This window comes from Saccopteryx leptura, chromosome 9 (genome assembly GCF_036850995.1).
Source record: "Saccopteryx leptura isolate mSacLep1 chromosome 9, mSacLep1_pri_phased_curated, whole genome shotgun sequence".
Taxonomy (NCBI): domain Eukaryota; kingdom Metazoa; phylum Chordata; class Mammalia; order Chiroptera; family Emballonuridae; genus Saccopteryx; species Saccopteryx leptura.
Window position 1 is genome coordinate 38,553,731 of NC_089511.1, and position 24,126 is coordinate 38,577,856.

Below are 24,126 nucleotides of genomic sequence, written 5' to 3' on the forward strand. Positions count from 1 at the left end.
TCCCTCAGAAACATCTGCTTTTGGCAACCCTTACTCTCCTGGGAAAGGCCCCATTTTAGTTAGGCAGCCGCAATAAAGAGTGCAGGAGCGTGTTCCATAAGGGCCTGGCATGAGGAAGAGAAAGGGCTTTAGTAGAAAACCCAATGACAGCCTGAGGAGGGTAGGGATTCTTACATTTGCTAGCTGAGTGACCACATACCAAGAAGGCCTGATAAAACGTGCATCGACTTCACAGATACCAGAGGTGAACATGAACAAGGATGTAAGAAACACATCTCTGTGTTTTCTTAAAGATGATATAGGGAAATTGGCCAGGTTCATGTGAAACTTTCATCCCAGTTTAAGGGGAGTGCCACAGACGACACTGGAATACGAGGAACACAATAGGAATGAGGAAGACAGCAGGCAGACTTGAGGGAACAGGAAGTAAAAATACATTCAGAAAACAGCCCTGCTCTGGTTGTTGTAATTTTGGGCCCAGATATTTCCCAACCATGCTTTCCATCACTGTCTTTCCTGAAACAGCCTCTGTCACTTACAAAACCGTCTGAGCTCTTAAAAGCACATGGAAGCTGCAGACCACAGGCCCTGCTCTATCTTTCCACCCCACCCTCAGTCTAACCCTGAGGGATGTTTCATAGACTAGCTGTTTGAGCTTCATCCTCAACCTGCTTCTTGGCTTTCTCACAGAACTACCAGTTTTCCACTATGCAACTTAGCAAATGCCATTTGGAATTCATATAAGTTCTATTTTGTTTCCTGTTGGATATTGCAAACAGAAAATTAGCACAATGCCAAAGGAGGTTGCCAGTTGCCCCAAAGTGTTTCTTCTCTTGTCCTGCACCCAGCATTGCACTGGCCATTGGGGGGTGCTAGTTGACAAGGGCACATTGCCTATCTAGGGTAGGAGGCAGATTTTGTAGTGTCCCACCTCTGAGGGGTTAGTCTCACCTGAGCTGACCTCTGGGTCGGACCTTGCCAACAGGACACAGTGGGTCAAGGCCGGTTTAGGAGGCCTCTGGAAAGAAGACAGCGGGACCACTTCTATAGCATGCAACAACACCCCTTGTGCATATTGGGCCTCAGCTCCTTGGCCTCGTTGAGACTAGGCAAGCATGGAGAAACTCCTTCTGCAGGCAGGCACTTCCTTTACCCCAAGACTCAGCCTGGCTGGACTCAAACCCCTCTAAGTACTGGTAACTTTGGATGCTTGTACAATATGATAGTTTGCCATTGAGAAATTGGCATCTTAGGTCTGATTGTATTTAGGGTTTTCCCCTGTGTTAGGAAACATAAAACATCCAATTTAAGCCTAAGGAGGTCTTTGTGAGGAGGCTGTTCTTCCACATGCGGAACAGCCTGAGTCCTCTGTGAGGGTGGGAATTCATCACCAGGAGAGAGCGTCTGTGTTTTCCTTCTGCATCACTGAGAGTGCTTCAGCTCTCATGGCCACAGGAGAGAGAAGCTCAGTGACAGCAGAAACAGGGAGAGATGGTGGCAGGGAGTGGTGATGTGGAGAGGAGCCACCAACTGGCCTGTACACAGTGCTGTCTCCACACTTCACCTCTGACCTTTGTCCCTTTCTGAGACTACAGGCCAGGTGCCATTGGTTTCTGCTGTGCAGCTGGGGACAGATTATGACTGCAGAAAACACTCTAGGCAAAAGGCCACAAGTTCTTAGCTGTTAACTTTCAGGAGGTGTGGGGTAAGCTCCTGGAGGTCCCTCTCCCTCTACCTTGATCCTTGAAAAGTCCCCTGCCTGCAGTGGAACTTGAAGACAGTGGCTCTGGTGCCTTCTGCTTGGTTCCTCTGGCATATTAAAGTTGTTGTCACATCTACCCTGAAGACATCCTACCCAGACCCCACCCTGCCTTTCCTGGGTCCACACCACCCCCAGCATCTGCATACAACAGAGAAGCAGAACTTTTACCTTGTGAAGTTATTTAGCATAATTAGCAAATGTTACCCACAATCAGAAATTTACACACTATGCTTTTTTTTTTTTTTTTTTTTAAACAGAGATAGAGAGAGAGAGAGAGAGAGTCAGAGAGAGGGATAGACAGGGACAGACAGACAGGAATGGAGAGATGAGAAGCATCAACCATAAGTTTTTTGTTGCTCATTGCAACACCTTAGTTGTTCATTGATTGCTTTCTCATATGTGCCTTGACTGCGGGCCTTCAGCAGACTGAGTAACCCCTTGCTTGAGCCAGCGACCTTGGGCTCAAGCTGGCGACCTCGGGGTCTTGAACCTGGGTCTTCCGCATCCCAGTCCAACACTCTATTCACTGCGCCACCGCCCGGTCAGGGCACACTGTGCTTTTTTTATGTTCTGCTTTTATCCTCTTCCCAATGAGCTTCCTGTCTTCACAGCTGTAGGGGAGGAGAGGCAGTGGGCCTCATGAACTGTATGCTTAGCAGAAGCACGGTTGGGCAAGAGACCCTGTGAGGCTGTTTGAAACCAAGCAGTGCTTCCTGGGAGATTGGGCAGAAGTTAGATCCAGATCACAGAGTGTGGGGAACATTCATATACCTTCCTCCTTTCTCTCTGCGAGGGGACTACAGTGGAAACTAAGAACCCTGTGCTTGAAACACCTCCTCAGTCGTGGGGCATCACTCCCCTGTCCATGGAGTGGTGATGGTTGGAGAGCTTACCAAGGAGGTGTGGGTCCAGCCTTCCCACTGGTCTTGTTTGTCATTCTTTATACCTTGGCAGTGAAAGCTCTATCATCTTTGTTGTCCGAACATGTCATGTAAGCATGCAGCAAATGACCAAGTGGGTAAACATAGAAAAGGCAGGCATAGCGTGGGGGCACATGTAGAGAGTGGGGCACTCAGTTATGTAAGAGCATTTAAACCAAAACCAAATGCCCTGATTTGGATACTATGGCTCCCAGTCACTTCAAAAGTGGGATGTAGCTTCTTGGAACTTCACGGAGTAACTGGGTCAGAAGTAGTTCGTCATGCTTTGCACAGACTTCCTTGAAGGCCCTTGCCGCTGGGATGTACCATGAGGCCCTACCACTGGAAAGGATGTTGTAGATAGAATGAGGGATGTGTAAACCAGGGTTATCCACAAAGAGTATTCTTTCTGGAATTTATTTCCTTTCTTGGACTTGTGCTTGTGGAGTGACTTAATTGTTGCTGGTGATGGTGACCTGTGGTGCCTGAGTTATCACCTCAACGCATGAATTGGCATTCTCACCAAGTCACAACTTTAGTTTTGAAAAGGCAATTTTAATAAATTATGAAAAACTCTCCTTAAGAAAATAAAAAATGGTCAACAAGCTTGTGGGGCCTGAAGTGGTGAATAGTAAAAGGGATATTTTTCTGGGAGGGAGTGGACAAGGTGGACATATGATCTGTCCAGTCTTTGTTTCATAGACATCACCACCTCTCTAAGGTCAAGCCCCCGCCAGGAAGCCAGCTAGTGACCTAGACAGAGGGAAGCAGGGAAACACCCCTCAGAGGAGAGTTTCAGAGACCTACGTCTCCTTTCCTGCCTGCAGCTTGTACCCTGTGACCTAGAACACTCTTTAGTATCTAGGCCCTGAATAGGGGCTCCACCTCAAAAGCATGGGTTGTGGGGGAGGGTTCTGAGGCTCTTGATGGACCTCAAATTTCCCTTCAGCCGGAGGGCACGAGGTGAAGGAAGAAGGCGAGCTTTTGGCTCTTGGAATTGGGGATATCTTTTTCTCTCTCTCAACCCCTTCCTCTTTCAAAAGAAACAGAACATGTTTTTATGTTGAGCGTTGACAGGTTATTTTATAATGGGTGAGGTAGGTGGAGGATTTGCTTTGTTAAGACGAGGCTGAGACGGGATGGCCGCGCTGTTCCATCGTGTCTTGTTAGTGCTCTGTGTTGATGCCTTTAGATGCCTCCAGCTCAGTCCATGTCGTGGTTCAAGGCGGGTTCGCTCCTCGAAGCGCCATGGCATGAAATGGAGGTGCCTAGAAGCAAGAAGAAAGGTACAGTACTGCAAGTCGGCCTTGATCTGTTTATGTATTTCTAAACTATGTTTGCCATTTTATGTCTGTACTGTTTGGAGGCGGGATGGGAAAGAGGACTTGAATTATTGACACGTGTATTTAATGGATAGAGACCTGTCCTGTGTGAGCCAGGACATTGGTGATCAGTTGTCCCACCGCCTTGTACATGGTGGGTGGTCTGGGGAGGCACCTGGAGCCTGAGTAAATGGTTGGTGGGGGCCACGGCTTAGCAGGCTTCATTGGCTAATAACAAGGTGTTGGAATTGTGTCTCAGTTACTGTTGGAAGAGATGATGATGGGCAGTAGGAGTGCTGCCAACTCTTTTCTTTCCCTTTCCCTGTGAGGGGGGAGGCAGGGACTCTGAAACATCAGGTAAGGCTCTGGGTTCTGAGGACTCCATGGCATGAAATCTCCCCCCTCTCCTCCACCACCTCACAGAGAAGCAGGGTCCTGAACGGAAGAGGATCAAGAAGGAGCCTGTTACCCGGAAGGCCGGGCTGCTGTTTGGCATGGGGCTGTCTGGGATCCGTGCCGGCTACCCCCTCTCTGAACGCCAGCAGGTGGCTCTCCTCATGCAGATGACAGCTGAAGAGTCTGCAAACAGCCCAGGTGAGCTTCCAGGGTTGTGGGTGGTAGATGTTTCCTGGGACTGGAGAGGCTCTCTCCTTGGAGATGGGTACCCATGCAAAGGTGTCCTCTTTTCCTTATGAAGATGGCCCAAGTCTTGGAGGTTTCTTCAAAGCAGGGACACCCCCCAGACTCAGCCTCACTGGCTCTACCCACAGTAATACTCCACCTGTCCCTGTGTTCCTTGATCTGCAGTAGATACAACACCAAAGCATCCCTCCCAGTCGACAGTGTGTCAGAAGGGGACTCCTAATTCTGCCTCAAAAACCAAAGATAAAGTGAACAAGAGAAATGAGCGTGGAGAGACCCGCCTGCATCGAGCTGCCATCCGGGGAGATGCTCGGCGCATCAAGGAACTCATCAGTGAGGGTGCGGATGTCAACGTCAAAGACTTTGCAGGTGAGCGCTCACAGTGGTCAGTAGGAGGGGTACTTTGCTACCAGTTCACAGGAGGACGTGAGCACTCTGGCCAAGCGTCATCATCCTGGCAGCAGTAGCTTTGCACCTGGGATCAGCATGGCAGATGAAAGAGCCAGTCTCTGGGCCCATGTAGTTCTGTAGGTGTGTTCTAGGTGCGTGAGGCAGACCCCACTCTTATACCAGTATCATTTGCTGTTTCAGAGAGGGAGGAATTAGTGTTTCTTGGGAAGTATTTCAAAATGAAATCATTTTGTTTTTCATTATTTTTAAGAGAATTGAGAGATTTTTAACTGTTACTCTGCTGTGTTATATAAACCCCAGTTCTGTACTAGAGGATTCATTCTTTGTGGCTTCTCAAGGGGTGCTGCTGGCATATTAGGAAGAAGTCATGTTGCCCAAATAGAGGGTGCCTCTGTGCCTTTCAGCACAGGGATGCTTTCCCACTTCTCAGGGGAGAAATTTTACCCCAAGACTGTCCTTTTAGTATAAGATAAATGGGTGTGTCTCCCTGACCTGAGACAGGCAGAGGGAGAGCCCCTTGATTATGTAGTTCAGTGTTGCCATTTTTGTGTCAGATACTTCCATTATGCCATGATGCATCATCAACAGATTTGTTTGTTAAAGGGGAATGAGAACAGAAGATGCGTAAAGCATCTTCGTGCAGAATGCTTCTAGATTTTTCCCATTGCCCTAGTTGATAATTGTCTGACCAAAACCTAATTTAGTACATTTTTCTAAAAAAGTAATTTTCCTAAATCAAGATTTTCCTTAGCACTGGAATTTGTGTTCAAAGGAACAGGCCCTTTTTACACACTGATATGTTTGGCCACTCTGCCTGGTGACAGATTGAGGTTTTGGGCTGCCACTAGGGGAATTCTTCCCTTGTTGCCTCATCTGTGTGCTTCACAGAGGACATGTTTCCAAAATAGGAGGTTTTTCTCTCCATGTGTTGATGGATGAGCTGGACTGAGGCTGCCCGTCATGATGCTGTGTTCACCAGTCCTCCATCCTTATTGCTGCAGCTGGTTAATCTGTAGGGTTAACAAACCAAATATCCCTGAGCAAACAAGAGGCACCACAGTAAAGCACATTCAGAGCTTCCCTAGACCTCTAGCCTTTCAGTGCAGAGCAGTGACTCTCCAGGGCTTTGTCCTGTCATCAGTGTCCTTGGAGTGCTGCCTTGAGACAGGAGTGATGTTCCTTAGGATTAAATAACATATGTCCTAAGTGTCTGTTTCCAGGCTGGACAGCGCTGCATGAGGCATGTAACCGGGGCTACTATGACGTTGCCAAGCAGTTGCTGGCTGCAGGTGCAGAGGTGAACACCAAGGGCCTGGATGATGATACGCCCCTGCATGATGCTGCCAACAATGGGCACTACAAGGTGGGTCTGCCATCTGACTTCCACCCCATTCTTTAGCTTCTGGCTTCTGTAGTCGTTGTTCTTCATGTTTGTGGGGTACCTGAGAAGTGAGTCTTTGCCCCTCACCAGAGCTGTTCTCTCTGACCAGCCCAGCTTTCTCGTCCTGGGTCAGCACCTGGCTGGCCTCTTGCAGTTCTGGCAACCAGTACCATCTGTAGTAGTGTGTTACAGGGCCCTGCCCTAGTCATGCCCTAGTCATGTTGGATTTTAGTAGGTGAATGCTCATACCCGTAGGAAGAAGGACCCTGGGGACTGCCTGGACCCTTTCCTTATTCCTGTGGTCCAGTTAGACTAGAAGGCCTCAATGGATGCGATTCTGAGAAGTGTAGCTAGTCTAACACCAGTGAGTACTCTAGTGCACGGTTTTGCCAGAGATGACTCAGCCTCCTTGGGAATATGACTGCCTCCAGGTCTGAAGCAGGAGATGTACATGATGTAGCTGGTACATCTTGTGCTGCTAGAAGGCAGGGCAGTCACAAAGATGAGGGGGTCTTGCTACAGTCATTACCAGAGCCATCTTGAAGAGATCCCTGGCCTGTTGAGGATGATGACATCAATAGACCAGAACACAGCACAGATGTTTGAATTCATAATGCTCCTTATGGCAGTTCTGCCTGGTGACTTCTGGCAGATATGAGGGAACCAGTAGCATCAAGAGTGTGATAAGCTTTGACAAGTCACAGCAGGGCGGGCAGAATGGCCCTCTATATTAAAAGATTTCTGAGACAACTGGAGAAATCTGAACACTGATTATATATTGGATGTTAGAAATTATAGTTAACTTTTTAGATAAGATGATGGCATTATAGTTTTTTGTTTTTTAAGGACCCTTTTAGAGAAATATACTGAAAAAGTTAATGTCTGGGATTTGCTAAAAATACCTGTGGGGGGAATGGGCAGGTGCGGGTGAAATGAGGCTGGCTGTGACCTCGTAGGTGATGAAGGGGTCGTTTGAATTTCTATACTTTTGTAATTGTCATTTTAAAACTGTCTATTATGGAAAATGCCAAATGACTGTGGAAACATGGTGTGGGAGGCAAAATAATGGCCCCCAAAGATACCCCATCCTGATCCTGGAACCTGTGACATGTGATCTCATGTGGTAAGGGGACTGCAGATGGGAGAAAGTGAAGGACCTTGAGATGGGAGATGATTCTGGATTATCTGGGCTGGATCAGTGGCCCTCAAGGGTCCTGACAACAGAGACCCTTTTCTGGCGAGGTCAGAGTTGCAAGCAGAGGCAGGAGGGAGGAGGACGTGAGGGAGGCCTGACCTGCACTGCTGGCCTTAGAGGCAGGGGCCATGGCCAAGGAATGCAGTGGCCTCTAGCAGCTGGGATGGCCCTCAGCTGGCAGACACCAAGGACATGGAACCAGAGTCCCCCCCACTGCAAGGAACCCTACACGCATGGAAAGGAAGGAGCCAATACCACACATCAGCTTGGTCAGCGGGACTGATTTCGGACTTCTGACCTCCAGGATTATAAGACGAAAGTGGTGGTGATTTGTTAGAGCAGCAATAGGAGACTGTCCTGATGAAGCAGTTGAAACTGTAACTACTGAAATGAAAATAGAGTATGCGAGTAACCAAGTTTGTATCAGTCCTTTTTAAAGATTCTTCTCATGCTCTAATTTCAGACTGGACTAAAGTGGAGATTGAATTTAGTATTTGTTTTGAGTTCAGTGAATCAGCTGTCTTGGGCATATGAAGCACAGGTTGCTGATTATAAACCATTGAACAGACCTGTTGAAATGTCACCTTGAGTGTTTGTCATTCACATTACCATCCTTACCCATGTAAAATAAAGCAAAGAAGAGAATTTTCTAAAATAAATGAAAATATAAAATAAACCTGTTTGTGGAAACTTGGTCTTTGTTTCCTCTATTCTGTAAATCCTCCTCCAATCAGAAAAACTTTCCCTAAATTCCCAGAACCTTTCCTTGACTACTGGACCCTGTTGGATGGTGAGCTCATTGTTGGCAGGAGGGGAGAACCTGTGTGAAAAGATTCTGGGAAAGTGGTTGACTTGTCATGAGGGAGGAGGTCTTTTGTGGGAGTTGGGACTATTTTACCTGCAAGAGAACCTGGAAGGGATGCCAGGACGTTGTTAGGGTCCTTCCTGTGGAAGAGGCACAGGTCTAGAGACACCACCAAAGAATGCTGTGCACACTTTTGGCCCTTGGCTGGGGAGCTGTTCCCTGGTTAAGCATAAGGTTCTCTGAACAAGTTATGGTTCTACACAGGCACCTTAGCACAGTTTTTTCAGAATGCACCCTCACGTGCCTGCTGCTTGCTGTCTTGTAGGTGGTGAAACTGCTGCTGCGATATGGAGGGAATCCTCAGCAGAGTAACCGAAAGGGCGAGACGCCGCTGAAGGTGGCCAACTCTCCGACCATGGTGAACCTCCTGTTGGGCAAGGGCACCTACACGTCCAGTGAGGAGAGCTCGACTGGTCAGTGGCTGGGCACCAGGCCATGTGCAGGGTAGGGGTTGTGGGGGTGGGAGCCGGGAGTATGACACTACAGGGTACAGGTCTCTCAGTATTGCTGTGATGTCCAAGGCAATACTGGCTTTCATCTTCAGATCAGCACACTGGGTACCCAGCCTCCTAGATACCTCGCACTTACAGAAACTTCTGGACATTGAGTGAGGACCTGGGGTTCCAGTACCAGAAAGCCTGGAAGCTTATCCTAAGATGCCAGCCTGTCTTTGCACAAACCTCTCTGGTTTTCTTTGGCCCATGGTTGGCCTCATATTTCACAAACTCAAGTGAAATGCTTCTCTGGGAGCTTCCCTCCCATTCTAGGGGTGATCCAGTGCCTTTCCCCTGGTCACCTCTGCAGACAGCTTTACCCTGTCCATGTCTGCAGGTGTTTTAAACCTGCCTCTGACATCTTTCTCCTTATGTTCAACAGAGAGCTCAGAAGAGGAAGATGCCCCATCATTCGCACCTTCAAGTTCAGTTGATGGAAATAATACGGACTCTGAGTTTGAAAAAGGCCTAAAGCACAAGGCTAAGAATCCAGAGCCTCAGAAAACTGTGACCCCTGTCAAGGATGAGTATGAATTTGACGAGGATGACGAGCAGGACAGAGTCCCTCCAGTGGATGACAAACACTTACTGAAAAAGGATTACAGAAAAGAGACTAAATCAAATAGTTTTATTTCTATACCCAAAATGGAAGTGAAAAGTTACACTAAAAATAACACGATTGCACCAAAGAAAGCAGCTCATCGCATCTTGTCAGACACCTCAGATGAGGAGGACATCAGTGTCACTGTGGGGACAGGAGAGAAGTTGAGACTCTCTGCACACACAGTATTGCCCAGTAATAAAACACGGGAACCTTCTAATTCCAAGCAGCAGAAGGAAAAAAATAAAGTGAAAAAGAAGCGAAAGAAAGAAACAAAAGGCAAAGAAGTGCGGTTTGGGAAAAGGAGTGACAAGTTCTGTTCCTCTGAGTCAGACAGTGAGTCGTCAGAGAGTGGCGAGGATGACAGGGACTCAGTAGGAAGCCCTGGCTGCCTCAAGGAGTCCCCTCTGGTGCTGAAGGACCCTTCCCTGTTCAGTTCCTTGTCTGCTTCTTCCACCTCGTCTCATGGGAGCTCCACCACCCAGAAGCATAACCCCAGCCACACAGACCAGCATGCCAAACACTGGCGGACAGATAATTGGAAAACCATTTCTTCTCCTGCCTGGTCAGAGGTCAGCTCCTTATCAGACTCCACGAGAACGCGACTGACCAGCGAGTCGGACTGTTCCTCTGAGGGCTCCAGTGTGGAGTCTCTGAAGCCGGTGAGGAAAAGGCAGGACCATAGGAAGCGGGGCAGCCTACAGAGTGCTCTGTCAGAGAAGAAGAGCTCCTTCCACCCCAGTGTGGATGGCGCCATTCCTAAGCTAGACAAAGAGGGGAAAGTGGTCAAGAAACACAAAACGAAACACAAACACAAAAACAAGGAGAAAGGACTTTGTTCAGTCAGTCAGGAGCTCAAATTGAAAAGTTTCACTTATGAATATGAGGACTCAAAGCAAAGGTCAGACAAAGCTATACTTTTAGACAATGATATTTCCACTGAAAACAAGTTGAAAGTATTAAAACACGATAGAGACCACTTTAAGAAAGAAGATAAGCTTAGCAAAATGAAGTCAGAAGAAAAAGAATGGCTCTTTAAAGATGACATAATAAAGGTCTCTAAAGATGAAAAGTCACTCAAGAGAATCAAAGACATGAACAAAGATATCAGCAGATCTTTCCGAGAAGAAAAAGATCGTTCAAATAAAGCAGAAAAGGAGAAATTGGTAAAGGAAAAGTCTCCAAAAGAGGAAAAACTGAGACTATACAAAGAGGAAAGAAAGAAAAAGTCCAAGGACAGGCCCTCAAAATTAGAGAAAAAGAATGATTTTAAAGAGGACAAAATTTCAAAAGAGAAGGAAAAGACTTTCAGAGAAGATAAAGAAAAACTCAAAAAAGAAAAAATTTACAGGGAAGATTGTGCTTTTGATGACTATTGTAACAAAAGTCAGTTTCTGGACAATGAAGATAGCAAATTTAGCCTTTCTGATGATCAGCAAGATCGGTGGTTTTCTGATTTGTCTGATTCATCCTTTGATTTCAAAGGGGAAGATAGTTGGGATTCTCCAGTGACAGACTATAGGGACATTAAAAATGACTCTGTGGCCAGACTGATCTTGGAAACAGTGAAAGAAGACAATAAGGAGAAGAAGCGGGAAAACAAAAACCGGGAGAAGCGAGACTACAGTGAAAAACGTGACAAAGATGCTTTCTTTAGAAAGAAAGACAGAGACTATTTGGATAAAAACTCTGAGAAGAGAAAAGACCAAATTGAAAAGCATAAAAGTATTCCCAGCTATCTTTCCGAAAAGGAGAAAAAGAGGAGAGAGTCTGCTGATGGCGGGAGAGACAGGAAGGACAGGGATCTGAGCGACATCTGCAGGGACAGGAAGGACCCTCTCGAGAGTGGCAAGGAGCGGAAAGATGGCAGAGTGAAGGCCGAAGAGGCATATAGGGAGGACCTGAAGGAGTATAGCTGTGAAAGCATCTTCAAAGACAGGTCTGACTGTGACTTTGGGAAGAGTCTGGAGTCTTGGGAAAGGCATCATCCAGTGAGAGAGAAGGAAAAGAAAGACGGCCTTGAGAAGGAGAAGAAGGAAAAAATCAAATTAGAAAAATACAAAGATAAGTCCAATGACAAAGATAAAAATGAAAAATCTATCCTTGAAAAACAGAAAGACAAAGAATTTGATAAATGTTTTAAAGAAAAAAAAGACTCTAAAGAAAAGCATAAAGATATACATAGCAAAGAAAAGGAAAGAAAATCATCTCTTGACCAAATTAAAGAAAAAAAGGAGAAGAGTTTCCCTGGAATTATCTCAGAAGACTTCTCTGAAAAAAAAGATGAAAAAAAGGGTAAAGAGAAAAGCTGGTATATTGCAGATATATTCACAGATGAAAGTGAAGATGAAAAGGATGATTATACAGCAAGTGGATTTAAAATTGGAGAGACCAATGAAGTACAGAGGGCAGACAGCCTGCAGGAAAAAGACGATGGGAGGGAGCCATACCCCTCAGACAGACACCGGAAGCACTGTGCTGACAGACAGCATTTGGAGAAGCAGAAAGAGAAAGAACTCAAAGAAAAGAAAAAGGAAAAAGGAGCCACAGAAGGGGGGAAAGACAAGAAAGAAAAAGTCTTTGAAAAGCACAAAGAAAAGAAAGATAAAGAATCTACAGAAAAATACAAGGACAGGAAAGACCGAACTTCAGTTGATTCTACTCAGGAAAAGAAAAACAAACAGAAACCCTCTGAGAAGGTAGAGAAGAAGCCTTCTGCCGAAGACAAGGCCAAGAGCAGGCACAGGGAGAGGCCAGATAAGGAGCACTGCAGAGAGAGGAAGGTGTCAAAAAGTGCTGAGATGGAGAAGAGCCTACTGGAAAAGTTAGAAGAAGAAACTCTGCATGAGTACAGGGAAGACTCCAATGACAAGATCAGTGAGGTGTCCTCTGACAGTTTCACTGACCGAGGGCAGGAACCAGGCCTGAGTACTCTCCTGGAGGTGTCTTTCACAGAGCCTCCAGAAGAGAGGGTAAAGGAGAACTGTCCACAGGAGAAACTGAAGGAGAAAGAAAGGCACAGGCACTCTTCATCATCATCCAAGAAAAGTCACGACCGAGAGAGAGTCAAGAAAGAGAAGTCTGAGAAAAAAGAAAAGAGTGATGACTATAAGGACATCGGCAGCAGGAAGGACTCCAGCCAATATGAAAAGGACTTCTTGGATGCTGATGCTTATGGTATTTCTTATAGTACAAAAACTGACATAGAAGATGAATTAGATAAAGCCATTGAATTGTTTTCTACAGAAAAGAAAGATAAAAATGATTCTGAAAGAGAACCTTCCAAGAAAATAGAAAAGGAACTAAAGCCTTATGGATCTAGTGCCATCAACATCCTAAAGGAGAGGAAGAGACGAGAGAAACACCGAGAGAAATGGAGAGATGAGAAGGAGAGACACAGGGATAAGCACGGAGATGGGCTCCTGAGACATCACAAGGATGAGCACAAGCCTGCAGCCAAAGACAAGGACAGTCCTCCAAGTACCTTTAAAGATAAGTCCAAGGACGAAAGCCTGAAACTCAGTGAGACTAAATTGAAGGAGAAATTCAAGGAAAATCTAGAGAAAGAAAAAGGTGACTCTGTAAAGATCAGCAATGGAAATGATAAGTTGCCTCCATCCAAAGACCCAGGCAAGAAGGATGTTAGGCCCAGAGAAAAGCTTCTGGGAGATGGCGATCTGATGATGACCAGCTTTGAGAGAATGCTCTCACAGAAAGACCTGGAGATTGAAGAACGCCACAAACGGCACAAAGAAAGAATGAAACAGATGGAGAAGATGAGGCACAGGTCTGGAGACCCTAAGCTCAAGGAGAGGATGAAGCCAGGTGAGGACTTGCGGAAGAAGAGTCTGGATGTCCCTCCAAAGAAGCCGCTGGGGCTGGACCCTGCCCTTAAAGACAAAAAACTCAAGGAGTTGGCTCCTGCTCCAGCAGTCCCCGAGAATAAGCCCCACTCGGGACCAGCTGTGGATGCCAGAGACTGGTTGGCAGGACCTCATATGAAAGAGGTCTTGCCCGCTTCCCCCAGGCCTGACCAGAACCGGCCCACTGGGGTGCCCACCCCTGCATCCTTGGTGTCCGGCCCTAGCTATGAGGAGGCAATGCACACGCCCAGGACCCCATCCTGCAGCGCTGACGACTATCCCGACCTCATATTTGACTGCACAGATCCCCCACCTGTCTCCAGCACGGCCACCAGCGCCTGCTCCCCCTCTTTCTTTGATAGATTCTCTGTGGCAGCAAGCGGGATTTCCGAAACCCCAAGCCAGACGCCTACAAGGCCTCTGTGCACAAACCTTTATCGTTCAGTCTCTGTTGATATCAGGAGGACTCCTGAAGAAGAATTCAGCATTGGGGACAAGCTGTTTAGACAGCAGAGTGTCCCTACTGCATCCAGTTATGACTCACCAGGGCAGCACTTGGAAGACAAGGTCCCTGTGCCCTCAGGTCCCTCGGAGAAGTTTGCTTGCTTGTCTCCAGGGTACTACTCTCCAGACTATGGCATCCCCTCCCCCAAGGTAGACACTCTGCACTGCCCGCCCACGGCTGTGGTCACCACCACCCCCTCCCCAGAGGGTGCTTTCTCTGGTTTACAGGCAAAATCCCCCACTTCACACAGAGATGAGCTGTTGGCCCCATCCATGGAGGGGGCCCTTCCCCCTGACTTGGGTATTCCCCTGGATGCTACGGAGGACCAGCAGGCCACCGCTGCCATCATCCCCCCAGAGCCCAGTTATCTGGAGCCCCTGGACGAGGGCCCCTTCAGCACAGTGATCACAGAGGACCCAGTTGAGTGGGCTCATCCTGCTTCCTCAGAGCAGGGCCTCTCTTCCAGTCTAATGGGGAGCACCCCCGAAAACCCTGTCACCTGGACCATGGGGTCAGACCTTATGCTTAAGTCTCCACAGCGATTCCCTGAGTCTCCAAAACATTTCTGCCCTACCGAGTCCCTCCACCCCGCTGCCCCTGGGCCCTTTGGCACCACAGATCCGCCTTATCCGGTCTCCCCTGTCCCATACCCTCTATCGGTCCCTGAGCCAGGACTTGAGGAAGTCAAAGATGCTTCAGCAGAAGTAATCCCAGCCACCATCTCCACTGCAGAAGAACCAGCTTCTTTCACCCCTTCCTCCAGGCTGGAGTCCTTTTTCAGTAACTGCAAATCACTTCCTGAAGCACCCCCTGATGTGCCTCCAGAGCCTGCGTGTATGACTACTGTGGCTCAGGTGGAGGCTCTGGGGCCTCTGGAAAATACCTTCCTGGAAAATGGTCACAGTCTCTCTGCCCTGAGCCAGGTGGAACCAGTGCCCTGGCCCGATGCCTTCCCCAACTCTGAGGACGACCTGGACCTAGGGCCCTTCTCACTGCCAGAGCTTCCTCTGCAAACTAAAGATGTTTCTGATATCGAAACAGAACCTGTAGAAGAGAGTTCTCTTGTTTCCCCAGAAAGTACCCCTGCAGGGGTCCCTGTTGTCCTGAATGGTGGAGATGTGGCTGCATCAGCTGCTGAGGAACAGCTTGTGCTGTCTACTGACCAGGCAGCTACCCGGCTCCATGCTGAGCCTGAGCCCTCACCTTCAGAGGGGCCAAAGCCAGACATGATTCTGGAAGCCACGGTGGAAGAAGAGGCTATGTCAGAGGGGAGGGCCCCTGAGGCCTCTGACTCCAGCCTGGGACCCACACCAGCCCCGCCAGAGCAGCATCCACCAGGTAGTAGTGGAGATGAGGAGGCAGAAGGCCCAGGTTCTTTGGCAGTATCCCACAGCACACCTGAGCCCCTGGGGGACAGCCCTGCACAGGCACAGGTGGTAAACGGGGCTGGCCCCCATGACAGTGCTGGGCTTGAGAGTCTTCCAGGAAGTATCCAGCCTGAAACTACAGAACCAGAACCCAGACCCACAGCCGAAGCTCCAAAAGCCCCCAAAGTGGAGGAGATCCCCCAACGTATGACCAGAAACCGGGCTCAGATGCTGGCCAACCAGAACAAGCAGAGCTCACCTCCTTCTGAGAAGGAACCTGTCCCTGCCCCCACCCCTAGAACGAAGGGTCGAGGCTCAGAGGAGGAGGATCCCCAGGCCCAGCACCCGCGCAAACGCCGCTTTCAGCGCTCCAGCCAGCAGCTGCAGCAGCAGATGAACACGTCCACGCAGCAGACACGGGAGGTGATCCAGCAGACTCTCGCAGCCATTGTCGATGCCATAAAGCTGGACGATATTGAGCCCTACCACAGTGACAGATCCAACCCATACTTTGAATACTTGCAGATCAGGAAGAAGATTGAGGAGAAGAGGAAGATCCTCTGCTACATCACCCCGCAGGCGCCCCAGTGCTATGCTGAGTATGTCACCTACACAGGCTCCTACCTCCTAGACGGCAAACCGCTCAGCAAGCTGCACATCCCTGTGGTGAGTGCCAACGGGGGGCCCCAGCCCATAAGGGTGCCAGTCGACTGGCGTCAAGACCCTGCTGCTGTGAGTCTAAATTTAAATGCCATACTGTTGGGATACCAGAGCTTAGGGTGGGTGTGGTGCCATTCTGGGGACCACCCTTCAATATGGAGTCCGTGTTGACACAGTCCTGGGTCAGGAGAACCACTTACTTTCTTCTTTGTCATTCATTATTTTTCTTCTGTCTGCTCCCCATTCACTGCCTGACTGGGTCATTGAGTGCCCTTGGGTCCAGTGCACACATGCTTTTGACTATCACCCTGTCTGCTGTGGCCGTGCCCTACAGACCTCCAACTAGAGCCAACCCTGTTGCTGCTCTGTCTCTGGTCTCCGATGTCCTCTTCAACTGGACCAAGGCCTCCACCTCTATGTTGGGTATACCTGCACAGCAATCCCCCTTTCTGTAGCTCAGTGTTTCCTCTCAACTCCCTCCTTTTTTTTCTTTCCCCTCACATAAAAACTTTTAGTTTATTAAACCTCTCATGAAAAATCTGCACAGTCACCACAGATAAAGTCACTGAAGAATCTTGACTCCTTTTGCCAGCACCAGCATTGGCCTGTGCAGTGCCCGGCTTTCTTCAGTCTACTCTTAAGTTCCATTCTCCGTTTTCTTGAGGTTATCTTCTCATACAGGCCATGTCTTGCAGGTCTGTGTTTGGGTTCCTTTTTCTTTATGTAATCCAGGGAATCCTAAATCGTGCCAAAGCCAGTTGCATTGCCACCACCAAAACGGGTTCTAAATCCAAACACAAAGAGGACATCTGGTGTGGTCTTACACATTTTGGCTAGTTTTTAACAAATTTTTTCTTAGGTACTATTGCCTTCCCAGGGTAAAAGTCAATGACCATTTGTTTCTGCTGAAGTAGTCTGTTGGTCATGAAGTTCCTAGTCTGGATAGTTACTGTGTCATTCATAATGGTGACTGATCTTCAAGCAGCCAGGGAGAAAAAGAGCTCCTCTCAACTCATTTTAACAGTTAAAGGCCTCCATGGGGATATACAACCTGGCTCCAACCCCAGCCCCTTACCCTTGAACCCTTCCACACCTCTTGTCTTGGATTCCAGCTGCTCCCATGTTACTGACCTGAGTTCAGGCCTCAGCTTTTGTCACACTGGAATCCTGAGCGACCCTAACACCTTTGCTACCTCCTTGAAGTACACCCATCATTGGGCTTCCAGGTTTCTAGGCTTCTCTGCCCAGTGGGCCTATCCTCAGTCAGCATCCACCCACCTCAGCACTGTACCAGGGCCTCCACCTCCCTTCGTCCACCCCATTCTCTTCATGGCTTATCCTCCACCTCAACCTGATGACTGATGTGGCATATCTAATCCCTGCCATGTATACCACCCTTCACCCTCATCCTCATGCCCATGTCTGGTCCATCAGCAGATCCATCATTATGGGGCCTATTACTGTTTGTCCCACTGTATCCTCTTACCTAAGCTGGCTTTTGCTTCTTCCTTGCCCATTGGGCTCTCTTCTCAGCACAGCAGGCAAAGAGAATCTTTTATAGTGAAGCTACATCTCTGCCTTCATCTACTTAGCCATAACCTTCTTGGTCTTTGAGGATGCCAGCCCACTATGCTCCCTAGGGTTGCCTGTTCACACTGTGTGCATTGATTGACTTGCTTCATTTCTTGGACCATTCTACTTCGAAGAAAAGCTAGGACTTCTCTTTCACTTGTCTGTTAGGCCCAGAATGGGACTCAGTCAAAGCTGTTGAATGAATTCTGGTCAGAGTGAGCTGGTTCCCCAGGGCCTGGGCAAGCCTGCACATGCTGACCACACAGCCAGTCTCAGAAGGAACTTTACTGTGCGAAAGAAGGGTCACGTTGGATGCATGTGTTCTGCTCTCAGACGTTGGTATTCCAAAAGTCACTATCTATGCTGGTCTCCATCAGACAGAAAGCTCAGCTAACCAGGACTGACATCCAGTATCTCCTGAAGAGGGTGAGTGGCTCTCAACATCAGGTTCAATGGCTGAAGAATAGGAGCACGGCCACAACGGCCACCTCTCTCCCTATGTAGCCTAGTGCTTTATTCCTCGGGAACACAGCCAGTTTGAACTGAGCAGGATGGAGTCAGCATCAGTCTCCCTTCTCTAGATGCTCTAACCCCAAGTCGCTCTAGAGAGGGGAGACTGAGGCAACTGTGCGCTTGTCTGGCCTTGGAGGATTCGACTGCCTGGCTTTCTCTGGGTCACTAGATTAAGAAAAATCGGGCTTAAAATTTATTGTTTGGTGAGACTTTATGTTGTTTAAATTTTAGTTACTAAAATAAAAGAGTCCCATGACCACTATACAAAGTTTAGAAAATAAAACACTGTATTCCTACTACCCCAGGTTCACCCTGTCAGTAATCTGGGCATCTCTACTTCTCTTTTACTGGATTCATGCCTTTCTAGAAGAAAGCTGTTTTATTTCCTATTACCACATAATTGAGTACCCAGGCTGTTAGGTGAAGGCAAGCAGACGTCAAGCAATCCTGGATTTCTCCCCAGGCCTGAGGCGTGGAACTCCCACCATTCTGCCCATGGCTGAGGCCTTGTTACACAACCATGGCACCATTGGTCTTGGTGCTTTATTGTGGTGCTTTCTCTTGAGAATCTGGAAATGATGGTGCCTTAGAAATATTCAGACAAAAAAAACAACAACTCTGAAAATAAGAAAGGCTAGCCTGATCAGGCAGTGGCACAGTGGATACGGCGTCAGATTGGGACATGGAGGACCAAGGTTCGAAACCCTGAAGTCGCCGGCCTGAGTGCAGGCTCATCTGGCTTGAGTGTGAGCTCACCAGCTTGAACGCGGGGTCACTGGCTTGAGCATAGGATCATGGATATGACTTCATGGTTGCTGGCTTGAGCCCAAAGGTCGCTGGCTTGAAGCCCAAGGTCATTGGCTTGAGCCCAAGGTAGGTGGCTCGAGCAAGGGGTCACTGGCTCTGCTGTAGCCCTCCTGTCAAGGCACATATGAGAAAGCAGTCAATGAACAACTAAGGTACCACAACAAAGAATTGATGCTTCTCATCTCTCTCCCTTCCTGTCTTTCTGGCCCTGTGTCACACCAGGGCCTGATGGGGCTGGGTTCTTTGAGGCAAAAAGGAGACAGAGCAGGGCCTGATGGTGTGCCATTATCAAGACCAGCTAGATGTTCTTTTTTTTTTTTTTTTTTTTTTTTTCCTTTTTTTCATTTTTCTGAAGCTGGAAACAGGGAGAGACAGTCAGACAGACTCCCGCATGCGCCCGACCGGGATCCACCCGGCACGCCCACCATGGGGCGACGCTCTGCCCATCCTGGGCGTCGCCATGTTGCGACCAGAGCCACTCTAGCGCCTGAGGCAGAGGCCACAGAGCCATCCCCAGCGCCCAGGCCATCTTTGCTCCAGTGGAGCCTTGGCTGCGGGAGGGGAAGAAAGAGACAGAGAGGAAAGCGCGGCGGAGGGGTGGAGAAGCAAATGGGCGCTTCTCCTATGTGCCCTGGCCGGGAATCAAACCCGGGTCCTCCGCACGCTAGGCCGACTCTCTACCACTGAGCCAACCGGCCAGGGCCGATGTTCTTATTTTAAGTTAATTTTAGACTGACAAAGTTGAAAGAGTATATGTGTGCCCCTCACTGGGCTCTAGGACACTGCATCTCCTCCTGGGTGTCCTGAGCTGTGGTTAGTCACCCACCTCTCATGTTTCTTGAAGGCACATTTTGATGACACTTCTAAAGAATATTGATTAGGTGTTTGTTCTGATGTCCATGACTGGACTCAGGGACAAGTTTTTGGTGAGAATGTACAGATGTGACATGAGGTCTTGGTGCATCGTGTCTGGTTCTTGGTCTCAGCTGCTACATCCTGGCAACTGTGGCTCAAGTCTCCTAGTGTCTCCATTGTTTAGTTAATGCCGTTTCCTTCATAGTTGATAAATGTCTTGGGGAAGGTACTTGGAGACTTAAGTTCTATTTTCCTCAAGCTTGTGCCACTGATTTTAGTCTCCTTAGTGGGTTTTGTCTGTTGCAGTCATACTGTGGTGTTGGCCTAATGCTGATTTTCTATTTCCCTCTTTCTCCATTTATTGATTAGAATTCTCCTATAATCCTACATGAATCACCATTACTTATTTTGTGTGCAAACTGTTTCAACATTGGCCATCAGGAGATATCCCATCTTTCTGAGCACACTCTTACTTTATAGCCCCACAGGATGTTCCAGCTAAGCCCTATCATTAACCACTGTTTAGAAACCATGTCCTGAGTGCAAGATGTTTGTTGTCCCAGGTGACACAGCCAGGGGGTATGTTACTCCACATCCCTCTATCTGGACTGCATTGAAACCTTGACTTCATCCTGTGCTTGCACCTTCCTTCTTTGAGAGGTGCTTTTTACCTGTGATGTTTAACTGGCCTGTTCACTCCCAATGTACATGTCTTGTTTCACAAGTGCTGGCCCACATGTGAAATTCCTGCACTGGTTAGAAGATGGCATTTGTGGGTGTTTCTTTGGGCCTTTCACCTCATGGTGTCTTTTCCAAAGTGACCCAGGTGAGTCCTCTCAGTAGGATAGTTAGGCTCTGCTGTTGCGTGTTTCATACTAGTGCCTACATTCCATAGGGGACATGTAACCTCACTATTAATAAAGGAAGCAGCCCTATGTCCTCCTCCTCTCCCCTGCCCACTGCTTGCTCCTCTTCCATCTTTTTTATATTTCTTCTGCACAGACAGCACAGCGTATGTGTTCTTCATTTCCTCTCATTCTTTTTCATAGCTGTGTAGTGCTCCTTTCAGGACCAGCATCTGCGATAGTTCATTAGCCTGCTCTTGTGTACCAGCATCTAGTTTCCATGGTATTACTTGGTGCGTATCTGTTTCATGTGACCAGAGGTGTGTTTTCAGGTCAGACTTGGTCTGTGTTGTCGGTGTAGGTTCCCAGTCCCCACTAACCCCTACCTTTCACTCTCTGTGATTGCAGATTGCACCCCCTCCTTCCCTGGCGGAACCCCTGAAGGAGCTGTTCAAGCAGCAGGAGGCCGTAAGGGGGAAGTTGCGCCTACAGCACAGCATTGAGCGGGTAAGAAGAGGTCTTGGGTTGGGGCTCTGGGCCCAGGATATATCTGGCCATGTTAGGATCGGCTCATATGGTTTCTGTCCTTCAGGAAAAGCTGATTGTCTCCTGCGAACAGGAGATCTTGCGGGTTCACTGCCGGGCAGCAAGGACCATTGCAAACCAGGCGGTGCCATTTAGCGCCTGCACCATGCTGCTGGACTCTGAGGTCTACAACATGCCTCTGGAAAGCCAGGTCAGTGTCACCAAGCTATGCACTCATGCTTGTCTAAGAACTGGGCCTTCCAGGCTTTGGCTACACACACAGGCAGAAGCAGGAAACACATACATCCCATAAACTCTACGCTAATCACATGAGCAGGTCTCCCATATGGGAGGCATAGGTGATCAGACAGCAGTATATGTAATGCTGTCATGAGATGCTGCATGGGCCCTTTGAGGCTCCCTTCCAAGGTCCTCATGGGCACAGGCTCTGAGGTCACTAGGTTGGGCTGGGACTCAGTCTCAGTCACTTAATGAGTTCAACTTTTCTCTTAAAACATACATATGATTAGGATGAGCAGAATCTAAAGCTGTTGCCGAATAAATAACCTTCTGCAGCGAAGGCCCCATAAAAGGCTACCATGCTGGGGACATTAGTGGTCTTGCACAAGCATGGTGACAAGTGGGAGCAAGACTTTGCAGCCAGGGTCCAAGAGGTGTGGGAGGCTGGGGCTGCTTGGCGTAGCACTGGTTTCCTCTCCACCCCCATGGACACACTTGCCCCTGGGTCCTCATAGAATTTTCATGCTGGTCTGGTGCAGGGTAGGCAGCAGAACCCAGAGCACTGCCCTTCTGTCCTCCAGAGTGACTCTGCCTCCTCCACGCCAGCTGGTCATCCTGGCTTGCTCTGCTCCCAGGGTTAGATCTATCCCATGTGGTCATACCCTTTGTTTTCCCAACCCATTCTGACCTGTCACTAAACATTTGGGTGCCCATGCAGGTCTCCCTGCCTCTGTGTGCTGGGGTGTAAGATTGAACCGTTAAATGGCAAGAGGCCCCACCTGCTTTTCAGCTCCCTCTTGACCTGTCCATGGACATGGCTAGGATTTAATACATGCAAAGTGGATTCTCATATCCCCCCCATGTCCATCTTGAGCCTGGTTGTTTCTCCCACCTGCTGCCTACTGCACTCAGGCCTGGCCTTCTGAGGCTGTCTGCCCTGGGTTTTACTCCCCCATTTATTCTCTTCCCCAGCAACCACTGTGGCCTTTTAAGGGACAACCCAGTGGGAGGCATCCTGGTCCTGCCTTCTGCTTCTTGGCCCTAACCCCAGCGTACGCGGACTTTCCCAGAACGCTTGTTCTCTTGGGCCTCTCCTGTTGCCCCCTTCACTGTTCAGGTCTTGGCACCAAGTCCCGTACTGACAGATACTCCTCCTGGCCCCTTGGCTGGCATTAACTCCTGCTGCATCAGGATCACATGGGTGCTTGGGGTTCAGAGCAGCATTCCAGGGTTGGCTGTGGTTGTATGGTAACATACAGTGGTTCAGTGGTTTTAGTTAAAAATTTTTTTATTAGCACATTGAAGATTTTCCATTCACTTAATATACAGTCTTTAAGGGTACATCTTTAAAAGTTTCCCTAACATAGATACTATGTATCACAAGATTTTTTTCTAAAGCAAACATTTGTCAACAAACTATAAAACAATATATTTGGCTGAGGATCCTAGTGATTACTTTATGGTTGGGTGTTTGAAAGTTTCACTTTTTGTATCTAAAAGAAAAGGAATTTCCTGTTCTTTAAAAAATATTCTGCATTCCTTCTGAATGTCAAAGAGAGAAGACCTCAGGCTGCAGCTTCTTCCCCTCAAATATGTTTGGTGTGGGGCCTGGGCTCAGCCACCAGGTGGTTGGTCGCACATGTACCTGTGGCTGAGAGACTTTCACATGTTCTCCTCAGCATGCTGACCACCCCAACATCCGGGGAGAAGCAGGAGTCTGTGAAAACTACCTGCTCCATTGTCTCCTGGTCCCTTCTAAGGCGTCCCTGTTTGTAAACTGCAGTCCATCGCAGGCGAAGACGCTGCCGTACTTGAGGATGGTAACATCAAGGTAGCACTCCTACAGAGTGAAACCAGGAGGCTGGTCCTCAGCCATCTTAGGCCTCTCAAACATCCTTTACAAAGAAAAAAAATATTTTCAATGTTTACAAACAGAAGAAGTTAAAACAGATATCTTCGCCAGCTTTACCGTGCACCTGTGTGTGGCCTCCAAAAGCAGTGCAGGCCAGAGTTGGAGGGCTTCCCAGTTCTGTTTCCTCCAGGGGCATAACAGATGTGCAGAAAGATCTCATGGGGGAGTCCCAAGTCACCCCCAGGGAAGCTCCACCACAGACAGCATCCAGATGGCCCCACAGCCTCCTAGGTGTATTATAAAAGCTATATGGGGAGGAGGGGGACCAAGGGGCACAGTGGTCTGGCCTTGAACATGATTACAACATGTGGATTCAGGAATGAGGCTGCAGCTTTCATTCTGTACTTAGGAAGGAGGATTGGAAGTGCCCTGCAGGTGTGCCTTCTCCCTTGTTCCCCTATCAAACACCCATATTTGATTTCTTCTCCAGGGTGATGAGAATAAGTCTGTGCGAGATCGGTTCAATGCCCGCCAGTTCATCTCCTGGCTCCAGGATGTGGATGACAAGTATGACCGCATGAAGGTGAGTGCTCTATACTCCTGCCCCCCCCCCCAAAACTGCATCTGGGTTGGGAGTCAACTGGGACAGGGGGAAGCTGCTTCTGGGTCCTATGTTTGTAGGTGACAGTTTCAGACTCTCTGAACCCAGCTGATACTTTCAGGGTCTCCTACCCCATGTTACCTCCTTAGAGTGTCTTCCCTCCTGTCCCCAGGTGTGCGGAGAGCAACGCCTGTCATCAGCTGGCGATCAGACCTCTTTGGGAGCCCACCTTGAGCCTTCCTCAAAGGTCACATCATACACCCATCACTACTGCTCTAGACATGCTGACCAGTGCAGCAGGCCAGAGGATGGGTGGGAGATAGAAAGA

At 48.5% G+C, this 24,126-nt stretch overlaps 1 protein-coding gene, 1 long non-coding RNA gene and 1 pseudogene across 9 annotated transcripts in view; 1 reads left to right on the forward strand and 2 right to left on the reverse strand.

The window, feature by feature from the left end:
- The window catches only part of ANKRD11 (ankyrin repeat domain containing 11), a 258,434-nt gene that overhangs the window by 230,303 nt on the left and 4,005 nt on the right, over window positions 1-24,126 (forward strand). For 5 of the 7 annotated variants that reach the window (XM_066349656.1, XM_066349657.1, XM_066349654.1 and 2 more), the window contains 8 exons: window positions 4,428-4,598; window positions 4,812-5,015; window positions 6,278-6,420; window positions 8,764-8,911; window positions 9,375-15,994; window positions 20,989-21,087; window positions 21,173-21,316; window positions 23,688-23,780. In XM_066349656.1, the coding sequence (XP_066205753.1) occupies window positions 4,428-4,598; window positions 4,812-5,015; window positions 6,278-6,420; window positions 8,764-8,911; window positions 9,375-15,994; window positions 20,989-21,087; window positions 21,173-21,316; window positions 23,688-23,780 (7,622 nt within the window). Of the gene's footprint in view, window positions 1-3,874; window positions 3,969-4,427; window positions 4,599-4,811; window positions 5,016-6,277; window positions 6,421-8,763; window positions 8,912-9,374; window positions 15,995-20,988; window positions 21,088-21,172; window positions 21,317-23,687; window positions 23,781-24,126 lie in introns of all 7 variants that reach the window. The other 2 variants (XM_066349661.1, XM_066349660.1) reach the window with 2 other exon arrangements.
- LOC136381046 (small ribosomal subunit protein eS24 pseudogene) lies at window positions 16,486-16,950 on the reverse strand (annotated as a pseudogene).
- The window catches only part of LOC136381220 (uncharacterized), a 31,035-nt gene continuing 29,554 nt past the window's right edge, over window positions 22,646-24,126 (reverse strand). For both annotated transcript variants that reach the window (XR_010747028.1, XR_010747029.1), the window contains one exon: window positions 22,646-23,240. This is a non-coding gene — a long non-coding RNA (uncharacterized lncRNA). The remainder of the gene's footprint in view (window positions 23,241-24,126) is intronic.